The sequence below is a fragment of the Anopheles funestus genome, chromosome 3RL (assembly GCF_943734845.2).
Source record: "Anopheles funestus chromosome 3RL, idAnoFuneDA-416_04, whole genome shotgun sequence".
Taxonomy (NCBI): domain Eukaryota; kingdom Metazoa; phylum Arthropoda; class Insecta; order Diptera; family Culicidae; genus Anopheles; species Anopheles funestus.
The window spans coordinates 62,332,391-62,344,415 of NC_064599.1; the positions used below are offsets into that span (position 1 = coordinate 62,332,391).

General features: G+C 41.7%; 2 protein-coding genes across 2 annotated transcripts; both read left to right on the forward strand.

Annotated features, from left to right (window-relative positions):
- The first annotated feature begins 141 nt into the window (after positions 1 to 141).
- Positions 142 to 1,575, forward strand: LOC125767344 (uncharacterized). The gene is made up of 2 exons (XM_049433827.1): positions 142 to 263; positions 346 to 1,575. The coding sequence occupies exons 1-2, from the start codon at positions 155 to 157 to the stop codon at positions 1,488 to 1,490; spliced, it is 1,254 nt and encodes a 417-aa protein (XP_049289784.1). The 5' UTR covers positions 142 to 154; the 3' UTR covers positions 1,491 to 1,575.
- Positions 1,576 to 1,780: 205 nt separating this feature from the next.
- Positions 1,781 to 3,438, forward strand: LOC125767338 (uncharacterized). The gene is made up of 2 exons (XM_049433816.1): positions 1,781 to 1,925; positions 1,992 to 3,438. The coding sequence occupies exons 1-2, from the start codon at positions 1,826 to 1,828 to the stop codon at positions 3,248 to 3,250; spliced, it is 1,359 nt and encodes a 452-aa protein (XP_049289773.1). The 5' UTR covers positions 1,781 to 1,825; the 3' UTR covers positions 3,251 to 3,438.
- The last annotated feature ends 8,587 nt before the right edge of the window (positions 3,439 to 12,025 follow it).

The window sequence follows — 12,025 nt, forward strand, 5'->3', positions numbered from 1 at the left end:
TGAACAGGTGACTCGGTTCATGAGCTTCCAAAATTTCTTATCACCCACACAATACACCCCCCCGTGGGGGGTGTGGTTACTGAGCTCGATGGCTATAAAAACGGCCATGCCAAAGTACTGCTCAATGCACTTTCCTTGAGGTAAACGTATCAATATGAAGTGGTTGCTCTGTTTGGCAACGATTTGTGCGATTGGATCGCTTGGGGAGGGTCGCGATATCCGGCACGAGATACCGGCAGAGGTTCCGGAAATTGGAAGTTTTGGTAAGTGGCAAAACGTTGGAGGAATTCTTGCATAGCTTCATTGTGGTTTAACTTGAGTTTTTTATGTCTATCATCTCAATAGCGACTGCCTGCTCAGTTCGTACAACTGGTGATCTTCCGCGTCCACAACCGTTGATTCTGATCCCAGGCACGGATCAGTTTCGTTATCCCAGCACGGGCAATGGTTTACTGGAGCTGAACGCTGGCGAAACGCTGGAACTAGCATGTCAGGATGGGTTTGCCCTTTTCCCTGGCAAAACCTCCATTACGATTACGTGCGTAATTAATGATCAGTTCAACTACGACAGTCAGATGATAGCGTTCCGGGACTTTGCATGTACGGAGAACTGGCTAAGCAGTGCCCGCCGTACCAGTCAGCTGTGCTTCAACGGGGCCAGGATTGTGGAGATTGGGTTTAACGTGGGTCAACGTTTCCCAAAAATCTTGGACGTATGTCACGATGAGCTGTCGTTGGACAATCATTATGTAGTGCACGAGTTCACCCCAGCTAATGCAGGATTCCAGCAAGGCGTTCCCCGACCAGGCTGGTATCAGGGCGATTTCTATCCCGGTATCAACATTAATGGGCTGTACACGGTAAATACGCAGCGAGCAACCATTGCAACCATCCTGAACTCCCAGCCACGAGCGGACGAACTTGTGCAGGGAACGGACAATGGTATCTTCCTTGCCCGTGGTCACATTGCGGCACGAGCCGATTTTATCTACGGAACACAGCAAAACGCTACCTTCTGGTTCCTGAATGCTGCCCCTCAGTGGCAAAACTTCAACGCCGGAAATTGGGAGCGCATTGAGTCGTCGGTCAAAACGTTCGTCGCCTCTCGCAACATCCGTGTGCGAGTGTATGGAGGAACGTACGGTGTACAAACGCTGGCTAATGGTAATGGAGATCATCGTGAGATCTTCCTAGACTTTGACCCTAACGGACGGACTCGGGTACGTGCACCGAGAGTGTACTACAAAATCCTTCACAACGAAGCCCAAAACTCGGGCATAGTACTGATCGGTGTGAACAATGTGCACATCTCGCTGGAGGAGATCCGCCGGGACTACATCTTCTGCACGGACGTCAGCAGCCGCATTGGATGGATTAACTGGGAGCGGGAAAATCTTGCCCTGGGATATTCGTACGCATGTGAGGTGAATGAGTTCAACCGTGTGACTGGCCACTTACCACAGCTGAACGTGGCGAGCTTGCTCGTGTAGGGGAAGCGGTGCGATTCTGCTTTATCGTTCCCTTTCCGGAATGACTTATTGTACTGGCGCAAAAAATATACTTAAAGATGCTCGATCAAAACGTGTTTCTTATCTTTCCTCAACAACTGTCCTGGTGCACTACGTCTCAGGGTAATGGGGAATTGTTTGCCCAATTCGCAAGCAAGTGTCGTGCGTCGGCGCAATATAGTGCAGCTTATCACGACGATAAGGAGATTATCTGACGGCTATTCCAAATGCTCCACCCCGTGCGAACATAGATTTAAGTTCGGGACGGGACCTATTCGATCAGTTGAATTGATACAGTAGACTCGTACAGTGACAAAATGTTAAGCCAAGTTCTTGCCATATCTTGTCTGGTTGTTGTAAGCCACCTTCTCGTTGCAGTTGCTCGTGATGTACCCGTGTCGGAAGATATTTTCAAATGTGAGGATCTCTTTCCAACAATATTCTAATCTCTTGTCAAGAGAATTATTTCTTTTTGTCTTCTAGCCGGTGGATGTACCGTTCCATTCGCCTCACTGCCATATCCAGAGCAACCTTTGATACTGATTCCAGGATCGGAGAAATACTGGTATCCTCAGGATGAAACAAGACAGATTCTCTTCCCAATGAGCGCTCCCGTAGAGTTGGTGTGTCAGCAGGGCTTTCGACTGTTCCCCGAGAAGCGTTCCATCACTGTTGAGTGTGTTTCAAACGACACGTTTAGCTACGATGGACAAACGTATCCGATGCAGGTACTTGCCTGTACGTCGTACTGGTTGAGTTCGGCCCGGAACACAGAGGAGCGTTGCTTCAACGGGTCAGTGATTGTGAACGTTGGCTTTGAGCTGTCCGCAAACCGTTGGGTGAATGTGTTTGATGTGTGTTACGATGAGATGCTGTACCACACGCACTTTGTGCGTCATCGTATGAACCGTGCCAATGGAGGCTATCAGTCGGGTAATCCACGACCCTCCTGGTACCAGGGTGTATACTATGAGGGAGTCAACATCAACACCTTGTACACGGTTAACAAACAGCGTGAAACGATCGCTGTGATACTAAACTCACAGTCCCGGGCTGATGAGCTGGTCCAAAATACCAATAATGGGATCTATATGGCCCGAGGTCACATAGCTGCCCGGGCAGACTTTGTGTACGGTACGGAACAGAACGCTACCTTCTGGTTCCTGAACGCTGCACCCCAGTGGCAAAACTTTAACGGCGTCAACTGGGAGCGAGTTGAGTCTTCGATTCGTGATTTCGTCGGCGAGCGTGATATGGAACTGACCGTGTACAGTGGAACGTACGGTGTACAGAAGCTGGCGGACGGCAATGGAGATTACCAGGAGATCTGGTTAGACTTTGATCCGACCGAGGGTCGACGACGGGCACCGGCACCGATGCTGTACTACAAGATCCTGCACGACGAGCGTAATAATGCGGGCATCGCGATCGTCGGTGTGAACAACGTGCACGTACCGATCGAACTGATCCTGCGCGAGTACGTACCGTGCAAGGATATTGGTGATCAGGTCGAGTGGATCGATTGGCAGCGCACGAACGTTACGATCGGGTACTGTTACGCGTGCGAGGTTAACGCATTCAACGCCGCTATCGGCAAACCGCTTCCACAGCTGAACGTCGCCAAGCTGCTCACGAGCGGTGCTGCGAAGCGGTTCGTACACTCGCTCTGGGCCACGTTCGCTGGCCTCGGGCTGCATGGTGTTTTATTTTTCGTCCGATCCGCCCTTCGTGTTTCTGCGTGAGCCATTGGGCATGGGGACACCTATTCACTTCCGATTGACGTCACCGGCTCTGCATCTGCAGCACAGTGGGCGCTAGTATTCCGTGCTCTCGTCTAAAAGTGATCTTTCGGGTGCTTGATATAATTGTAACGTTATTAAATGAGGGATGGTTCATCAGTGATGTAATAAATTTTGTTTTTACCCATGTACCCATTTACATGTAATTTAAGAAGAATATTTTTTGAAAATCAAAAATATTAATTTGATCTTACCACTATGCCACACATTTCTGTACCACGAAAGCTAACATTTACCTAGGGCCAAACTGTTGCCAAATGTTCCCATTTTTTAGATAAACATATTCGTTTTGTGTCTAGTTTCTTGCTTCCCCTGTACGTTCAACCCAATAGAGACGACCGTTTTATTGTCGAATCTGCCTAGAAAACTGTGGTGGAAAGTAACGCCGAATTTCTGCTTCTTTTAAGTCGTTAATTATTTTCATTTTCTTTACTCTCCCTCCTCTTCTACCTACTGTCTCTGCCCATCTACCCACAAGCTTTATATTGTTCGAACAAGTGCAAACAAACACAATGCGGAAAGCCATTTTCGGCACACAAATCGCACGAAACGGCCGGCTAGGTGGCCCCACTTCGATCGGTACGATTAGCTCGTCTAGAAGTTTAGGCGCATCTTCCACTGTTGGTACGAAAGTAAACGAAAGTTTTATCGCACCGCAGCAACAAAACAAAGACTGCCGTGATCGTGAAAACGCAACAACTGTATCGGGTTTTTGTTTATTTTTCAATCAAGCTCTACACACTTTTCTACGAGCAAGCGCAACCGGTATGGCATTCGCATAACGGTCGTCTCCCTTATGAGATGCCACCGTTGCGGACAAGTGCTGGGGTATTGTAGAACTGGTGTGCTTTCATTAACTGTACGGTGTGATGTTTCGTGACCTTCACTAGTGTCCGCGTTTTGGAATTGGAATGAATTTCGGTGCAAGTGTCCCGTAAGTGCGTAATCCTGTGACAAGTAATGGAATCGAATCGTGGTGATTGATGAGGGTTTCTGTGTGCGCTAAGCTGTGTTAATTGGTAGCATTACAGCCATTTTTGTGGTTTCGATTACACAGCCCTTTGTGGATGATTTCATCTTTTTTTTTGTTACTGTGACATATGAAGGAACTTTAAGTAGAAGAAAATGTGTGCTCATCACGTGTAACTCAAAGGGAAGAAATGAATTTTTAATCGATTGTCTTACAAAGAATGGTTAGTGAAAAATAAAACAGAGTTGCTTAAGAAATATCATGCACATTTCCAAATGCTGAAACTCTCTCTCTCTCTGTCTCTCTCTCTCTCTCTATCTTTCTCTCTCTCTCTCTCTTTATCTTTCTCTCTCTCTCTGTCTTGGCTTAAGAACCTTAGTGGTCATGCCGGCCACTTTTGGCTTGATAGGCCTTTTTTACCACGTAACTGAATAGTCCTTGCTACAGCGGGACGGTTTGGATGGGATTTGATCCCCGGTCAAATCTTGTCGAAACTGTACCGTTTACCACATAAACCACCAGGCTGCCCTTGAAACACTATTGAATTTAATGTTGATTCTCCGAGTGGCTAATATTTCATCGTCATCAAGTGCTCACGTCATCAAGTGTCCAGTTCTCCAGCTGTGAGTAGTGTTGGGTCAAGTAGTTCTTTTGCAAGAGCGGAGCGCACCGCTCTCGCTCTCTAAAGTATGCGGTGCGCTTGAGGTAGCTCCACACGGAGCGCTGCACGCAGGAGCGATTGTGCGATGCGCTCCCAGGAGCAAAGTTTTGCACCACAAGGAGCGCTGCACGCAGGAGCGATTCCTGCGATACAGCTACCTCTTTTTCCCGTGAGCTGTGCGGGAGCGCGCACAATAAGATGATCGGAGCGTTTGAAATACCTCTTTCGCTCTTGACCCACTAGCTATAGCCTTAGAAAATTTTCAAATTTTTAGATTTTTTTTAATTTTTTTGTTATTTTTTATTCTTTTTGTCTTTTAAAGCATTATTTGAGTGAAAAGAAACTTATTTTAACCAATTCGCATTAAAATAAATCAATTTAATTTTTTTTGCAAAATTTCTCAAAAAAATCGTAAGGGGTAAGCCTTATGAAATTTTCGAGTGAAAAATTTTTTAAAATTTTTTTTCTGATTTTTTATTCTTTTTTTAATTTAAAGCATTATTTGAGTGAAAAGAAACTTATTGCAACAAATTCGCATTAAAATATATCAATTTTTTAAATTTTGCTGAATTGCTCAAAAATGAGGAAAATTTTACATTTTTTCAAACAGGGTAAGGAACTTGGTTCCTCGAATAACTTCTGGCACAGACATCTGAGGGCATGGCCGTCCATGAAGAAAATGTAGCCATTGATGCCATCTATCGACCACAGGTTAAAGATTGGCGATTCGTTGAATACCGACCGAGTTATAGGCAAAAATTGGCGCGTAAATGAGCCTTATGAAATTTTCAAATTATATATTTTTTAATATTTTTTATAATTTTTTATTCTGTTTTTTATTTAAAGCATTATTTGGGTGAAAAGAACCTTTTTTTAACCAATTGGCATTAAAATAAATGAATTTAATTTTTTTTGCAAAATTTCTCAAAAAAATCGTAAGGGGTAAGCCTTATGAAATTTTCGAGTTAAAAATATGTTTTTTATTTTTTTGTTATTTTTTATGCTTTTCCTCTTTTAAAGCATTATTTGAGTGAAATGAAACTTATTTCAACCAATTGGCATTGAAATAAATCAATTTTTTAAAAATTCGATAAATTTCCCAAAAAAAAGGGTAAGTCTATTGCCTTAGGAAATTTTTAAATGGGAGCGCATCGCACAATCGCTCCTGTGTGTAGCGCTCCGTACGGAGCTACCTCTTTTTCGCGTGGCCTGTGCGGGAGCGCGCACTATAAGATGAGCGGAGCGATTGAGGTACCTTTTTCGCTCTTGACCCAACACTAGTTGTGAGTAGCACATTAAGCGGAGGAAATGGAGTAAATTTAGCGAGATTAAATTTAACGATCGTGTTCGTGATTATTTACCGATCATGATTAGCAAATGTTACAAAAGTTTTTTTTTGCGCATGATATTTTTGTGTCGATCATTTTTGTTGCGATAAATGGTAATGGTATTAATGGAACGTTTGTCTTGAAAAAAATTCAATTGTTCAATTATTTGAATTTTTTTTGTTCGAAGTAAATCCTCAAATTGAATATTTTTATTTATTGTTTTTTTTTTTCATTACAAATAAATAAACATAATTATAAAACAGTATCCAACAAAAAAATTATGTAACTCGTTTAGTTGTATCACAAACACAAAAGGAAAACGCTCCACAAAAATGTTGCCAACAGTTGAAATCGGTTAATTATGTGTAGTAAAGGAAGTGACGTGCGATAAATCATGAGGAAAAGGTGTGCCAAAAGTCATTTAAACGAGGCATAACAAGAGCTAATTCGAACAAAAAATATTTCCTTACAAAATGCATTACGGCGTACAAATTAAAATTCATTTTTCCTTTATATTGTTGATTTTGTTGTTGAAACTATACGCGTAATAAGCTATTTTAGCGAATCAACAATCGACCTATTCCAACTGTTTTCCGTCATCAGTTACCGTTCTTAGGCGGTCAGAAGGAAACAATAATATCAACAAACCGAAAACTGCGAGTGAATGAATAATATACCAATTAGCAATATCAATACACCACCAACACACCCAATCCTCGTCTCCGGAAATCCATCCTTCTCGAGCGGAATGTGTTCATGAACGTGATCGTGGCGAAACGATACATTCTTCGGGTGGGCAAGCATTTTCTGTTTAGTGTTTTGCGAAACGATTACACGCAACCGAAATTCCATTCATCGCTTGTGATGGTTTTATAGACGATGAGATAAGTGAAAAAACATGCCCTACATTAAACACTAATCGTATCGAAGTTCGGTAGGAAAGAAATTTTTAATTTTTTTTTTATTTATTTATTTTTTATTTATTTTACATGATCACGGCTTTTGCCGTATTGTCAATTGTTGTTTATATTTGTTTTATTTTAATAATTTAAAAAAAGCAATAGATCCATTTTAATTGTTACATTGTAAAATTTATTTATTACTTTAATAATTAATTAAAATTAATTAATTTTCATTGTAAAATTAATTAAAACACAATTTTTTTTAGTTTGCAAAAAATTTTTCATTTTGACAACTTTGAGGAAGTAATTAATACTAAGTGGTACCATTTACAAAACAGACGCCACACCGAAGAGCTGTGATGAGATCATAATTCATAAATAGTAAACCTGTCGTCAAAAAATTACCACAAAGGAAACATCCATAACTCTCGATTTCACTTTTCCTCTTTTTTAAGTCCTTTTTTATTTTTTTTACCCTTACTGTATATTTTCCCACGAACCATACCCATCTAAGCATCGTGGGGGCTTGAACTCGGAACCCTAAAAAAAAGCATCTCGTCTAATTTTAAAAGGCTTCTGCACTTCTGCTAAATTACCGCCTCAAATCAATCCGCAACGAAGGATGACAAATTTCCGGCCCGAACCTCAACCACCTAGACGAGGCGGATCGCGTAACAGCTCATTTGCGTTTGTTAGTGCCGGGTCCGGGTTCCGCTCCCAAGGTTAGCCAGCACGCGCACCGCCAAAGAGCGACCAAAAAACAGAACCTGATTGACAAAACGTCCATCTGCGTCTTACTCCAGGTCCGGGTTTTTGTTTTTGTCACCCGCCCTTAACGTGTTATTGTATTTATCCATATTTTTTACATTTTTCCTCCTCACGTTTACGTGGAAGATTCTATTTTTTCCCGCTTCTATTTCCATTTCGGCGACTAAAGACACGTTTGACGTGCGCTTGACCCACCGTTTTTGATGGTCGACTCGAATAATCCTTAAGGGTTGCGCATACGGTTGCCGACGGCTGGTGCGCAATTCGGCCAGCTCGGCAAATCGTGCGAATTGTATCGTTTTTTGGGGGATTCATATTTTTCTGCTTCTCAACGCCGCTCCTTAGCGGACAACGACTGTCGGAGCAGTCGTCCGAACTGGGGCTAGTTTTAAGGTTGGTCTTCCCATTACGCCACCGAAACGAACAGAAATTCCGAACAAATGTGCTTCCGAAACAATGTAAGACGGTGACAATTGTGCGGGGAAATAATAATTAGAAAAATAGCTAGTTGAGTTGTTTATTAAATTTTTCATATGTTTTATAATTCGTTCACAGAATGTATTTGTGTTGTGGAGCAAACAAAAAAACACTCACTCCGAAGTGAGTGAAAAGTGACAGACATCGCGAGATATCCGATCACCAAAAGTGTGACTTAAATAAGGTGCAATCGAACAAAAACGCACGTGTGTAAACGAGTGTCCACCCTTAACGAATTCTCAGTTGCGTAAGTGAAACGTGCCAAAAAAGCATTTTAGGGTAGGATTTCTCTTTTGATGCGTTTATCGAAGCGGATTGCGCACACAGTTCTTTGTTATATCATCGACACGCGTATTCGTGTGAAAGTGCGAATCAAAAGTGCACCTTTACACGTCGTGATCACCTTTCTATGCAATCTATGCTTCGCCGCCGACAGTGAGTGTGTGTGTGTGTGTGTGTGTTTGAGTTTTACCCCGTTTCGAAATCTGCGCCATCGTGTGCGAGCAGTGACTGCACGTTAGGATGAACTTTTTCAACCCACAAATTCCACGCTTCCTGGCACACTTGCCGGAAGACAACGACGAGCAGGGTGATGAAGAACATCAGCGCCGATCGCACAATGGCGGCGTTGGTGTTGCTAAGGATGATGAGCAGGAGGAGGAAGAGGAAGAGGAGGAGGAAGAGGAGGATGAAAATGATACAAGCGATACGGAGGACGACAGTGGGATTGCTGATGAGGCGCCCGCATCGGAACATTTTGCCAACCTAAGCATAACCGATCCGCTGAGCGTGCAGAACAATGCGTTGGACAATTTTTTCCACTATTGGTGAGCGCTTTATTTTAAAAATATTTTCATTTTTTACTGTTTGTAAAATATATTTCAATAAGTAAATAATTCACATCAAATCATATTGTAATTAAATCAAGAAAAAACAAGTTTGAAATATTTCACTTTCAACGTTTCATATTAATATTTTGGTAATAAATTTTTAACAAAAATCTTTTTAATATTTACAAAATCATGGAGTTTGAAAAAAATTTCAAATGTTTCACATTCTACGATTAATATCAATGTTTCGTTAAACAATTTATCATAAAAAATCGATTTAATAATTTATTACTACACATGATCTCTCTATATGATCAGAGCCACAGTGTGCAGCCAAATCTTTCGACAAACTCTCACGTTACTCTCCCACATTCCCTATAGTCACACTAACCTTTCCTTTTCGCCGATTGTGACGTATTTCAAAAGATGTTACAGAGTAAGAAAAAAAAAACGAAAAAAAACCACCCCTGTCCCATGGCACCCTCAACTGAACCTGGCGTGCTGTCAACGTCTCACGCTCACACACATGTTTGGACGAACTGCAAACGAAAATAAATTCACATTGCTCTCGCAGATCGTATAGTCCATTTGGCGAATTTTTATTTTTCGCTCTTCCCTATTCTACCACGATTTAGTGAGTGTTGCTTGTACGGAGGGAAGAATTTGTTGTTTTGATTTAGCGAAATATTTAACCATCTAATTCATCAACGGCACACCGTCCGGGTAAGCCATGCGGGCTTAGTGCTGTCTGCTGTGTGTCTTAACAGCGAAACGAATGCGATTTTGCAGTGATGTGGCTTAAAAATCATTCATACGTAAACTGTTGATAGATTGCAACCGAATTGTTGGGAAATCCGTTTTTTCTTTACACAGTAATAAAGCAAACATGTTTGTTATACAGTTCGTAGCGTAACTATACGTCTACTTGTTGTGGGCGTGATGTGGATGTGAAGGAAGAGAGAGGGAAGAAGTATCTGAAGATCACAACTTTCTTCATATGAAACTTCTTGATGAAGACTACAATAACCGGATGATATTTTGTGACTATACACCAAACATCAGTAAGTCTTAAAGAATATTCCCCTTACAAACGTCAAAAGTCTTCTTGACGAATATGGTGTTGGAGTCTTCAGCATTTCACACCTTCATATATGTAGAACATCCCCTTTTTGTGAGTCACAGTCATCCAAAGATCGTCTTGCATTAACACCAAGACTTCAGGAATAACTTGAATGGAATGAGGTTGAGCAAAAATTTGAACCACACTCACAGGTTGGAAATCACCTCAGAAATGTCTTCAAGTCTATCTTGTCTTCAAGATTCTTCAACTTTTGAGAAGGAGTTTGCGTCGTCCCTGGGAAAATATGAGGTCACTTTGCCCTTGACCTTCATCATTATCTCTTGCAGCAGACCTTGTCTGTTGTCCAGAATTAGACGTCTATTCGATGATATTCCAAAAGTGAGAGGGCATAGAAAATGGTGAATCGGCTACATCCGAAGTACACATAGTGCCTCGCGATATAAAATTCCTTCGCTTCGATGAAAAGATTGAAATTTAAAAAAAAGTTTTTAAAAGAGTTGGAAAACTTCATTTTTTATCTCATTTCTTACTAAGATATCTCTTCAACTTTTTTTATTTAGTGAAAAAAAACCAAGCGAGCACAAAGTTATGTACTGCACTGTCATGGAAACATGTCTTTTTCTCTCAAAATGATTTCACCTAATCGAAAATCGATCACCAAGCTGTACTTTGTTTGCGTTGATGGAATTTTTGATTCGATTTCTTATGCCTCTATAAACAACCAACGCGATCAGATTGAACGTCCAATTCCACCACCATCTGGCAGAAAGGTTAAATTGAGGAGTGAAAAAGTAGAAAAAAAAACATCCTTTCCAGACGCCACTTGAACGAAAATATTTGCATACACTTGAGCCAGCCGATGGATGGATTTTGCAAATTTCTATTTCCAGAGATGCATAATGCTCTCTCAGCACAAGTCGACCAGTTTGGCTGGAATGTGTCTAAAGTCGCCGTGATTAGCAGAGCAATTTTCGCTACCCAAATTATAGTCCGCACTGCCTTAACCTTGAACTGAGCGGAACGGAACGGATGGTAACCGAATGGTCGTCGTAAAATGTGAAACTATCTCAAGAACAATAACTTCCAGTTAGTAACGACGAGGTTGGCCGAGGGTTACATTTGCCTTTTCGATAAACCATGATCACGCTGACAAGCAAGATCCAAGATCAGCTATTAAAAGCAAATTTATAGCGACATTCACTGATCATTGGAAAGCGATCGTGCAATTTCGTGCAGTGTTTCCCTGCTCACTCTCACTTGCGTACCGGGCATTTTGGGAATCTGCTGGCAGGATTTATTTTTATTACTATAATCATTGCTAGCGTAGATCGAAGATCAACGTCTTCGGGATCGCCCACACCCTCTTCCGGTGTGCGTTTGGGCATTGTGTGCATGTTTGTGTAAGAAAACTCGCGACCACGATCGAAATGACGCGAGCAGTTTGGGACGGTAGCAATATTTATATTGACGTCAAACGTATCTTCCCTTTTTTGCTGTGAATGGGAATGGGTAAAAAAGTACCGAAAGGAAATAGAAGCTAATAAGAGAAACAAGAAAGGAAAACATTATGATCCCTACTTGAATGATCTAGCAAAGATCTTTCGGAGCAGCGTTCGAGCACGTACCGGCACGCATGTTGATCGGGATGAGTTTTTTTTTAAATATAAAAACCAATCCCTACCATATGTCACCCGTTTCGTA

What these genes read in the sequence shown, in the direction of transcription:
- LOC125767344 (XM_049433827.1), top strand. Translation starts at nt 155, where the DNA reads ATGAAGTGGTTGCTCTGTTTGGCAACGATTTGTGCGATTGGATCGCTT. An exon ending in TCCGGAAATTGGAAGTTTTG is followed by an intron (nt 264 to 345) that starts GTAAGTGGCAAA and finishes TCATCTCAATAG; the next exon opens with CGACTGCCTGCTCAGTTCGT.
- LOC125767338 (XM_049433816.1), top strand. Translation starts at nt 1,826, where the DNA reads ATGTTAAGCCAAGTTCTTGCCATATCTTGTCTGGTTGTTGTAAGCCAC. An exon ending in GTCGGAAGATATTTTCAAAT is followed by an intron (nt 1,926 to 1,991) that starts GTGAGGATCTCT and finishes TTTGTCTTCTAG; the next exon opens with CCGGTGGATGTACCGTTCCA.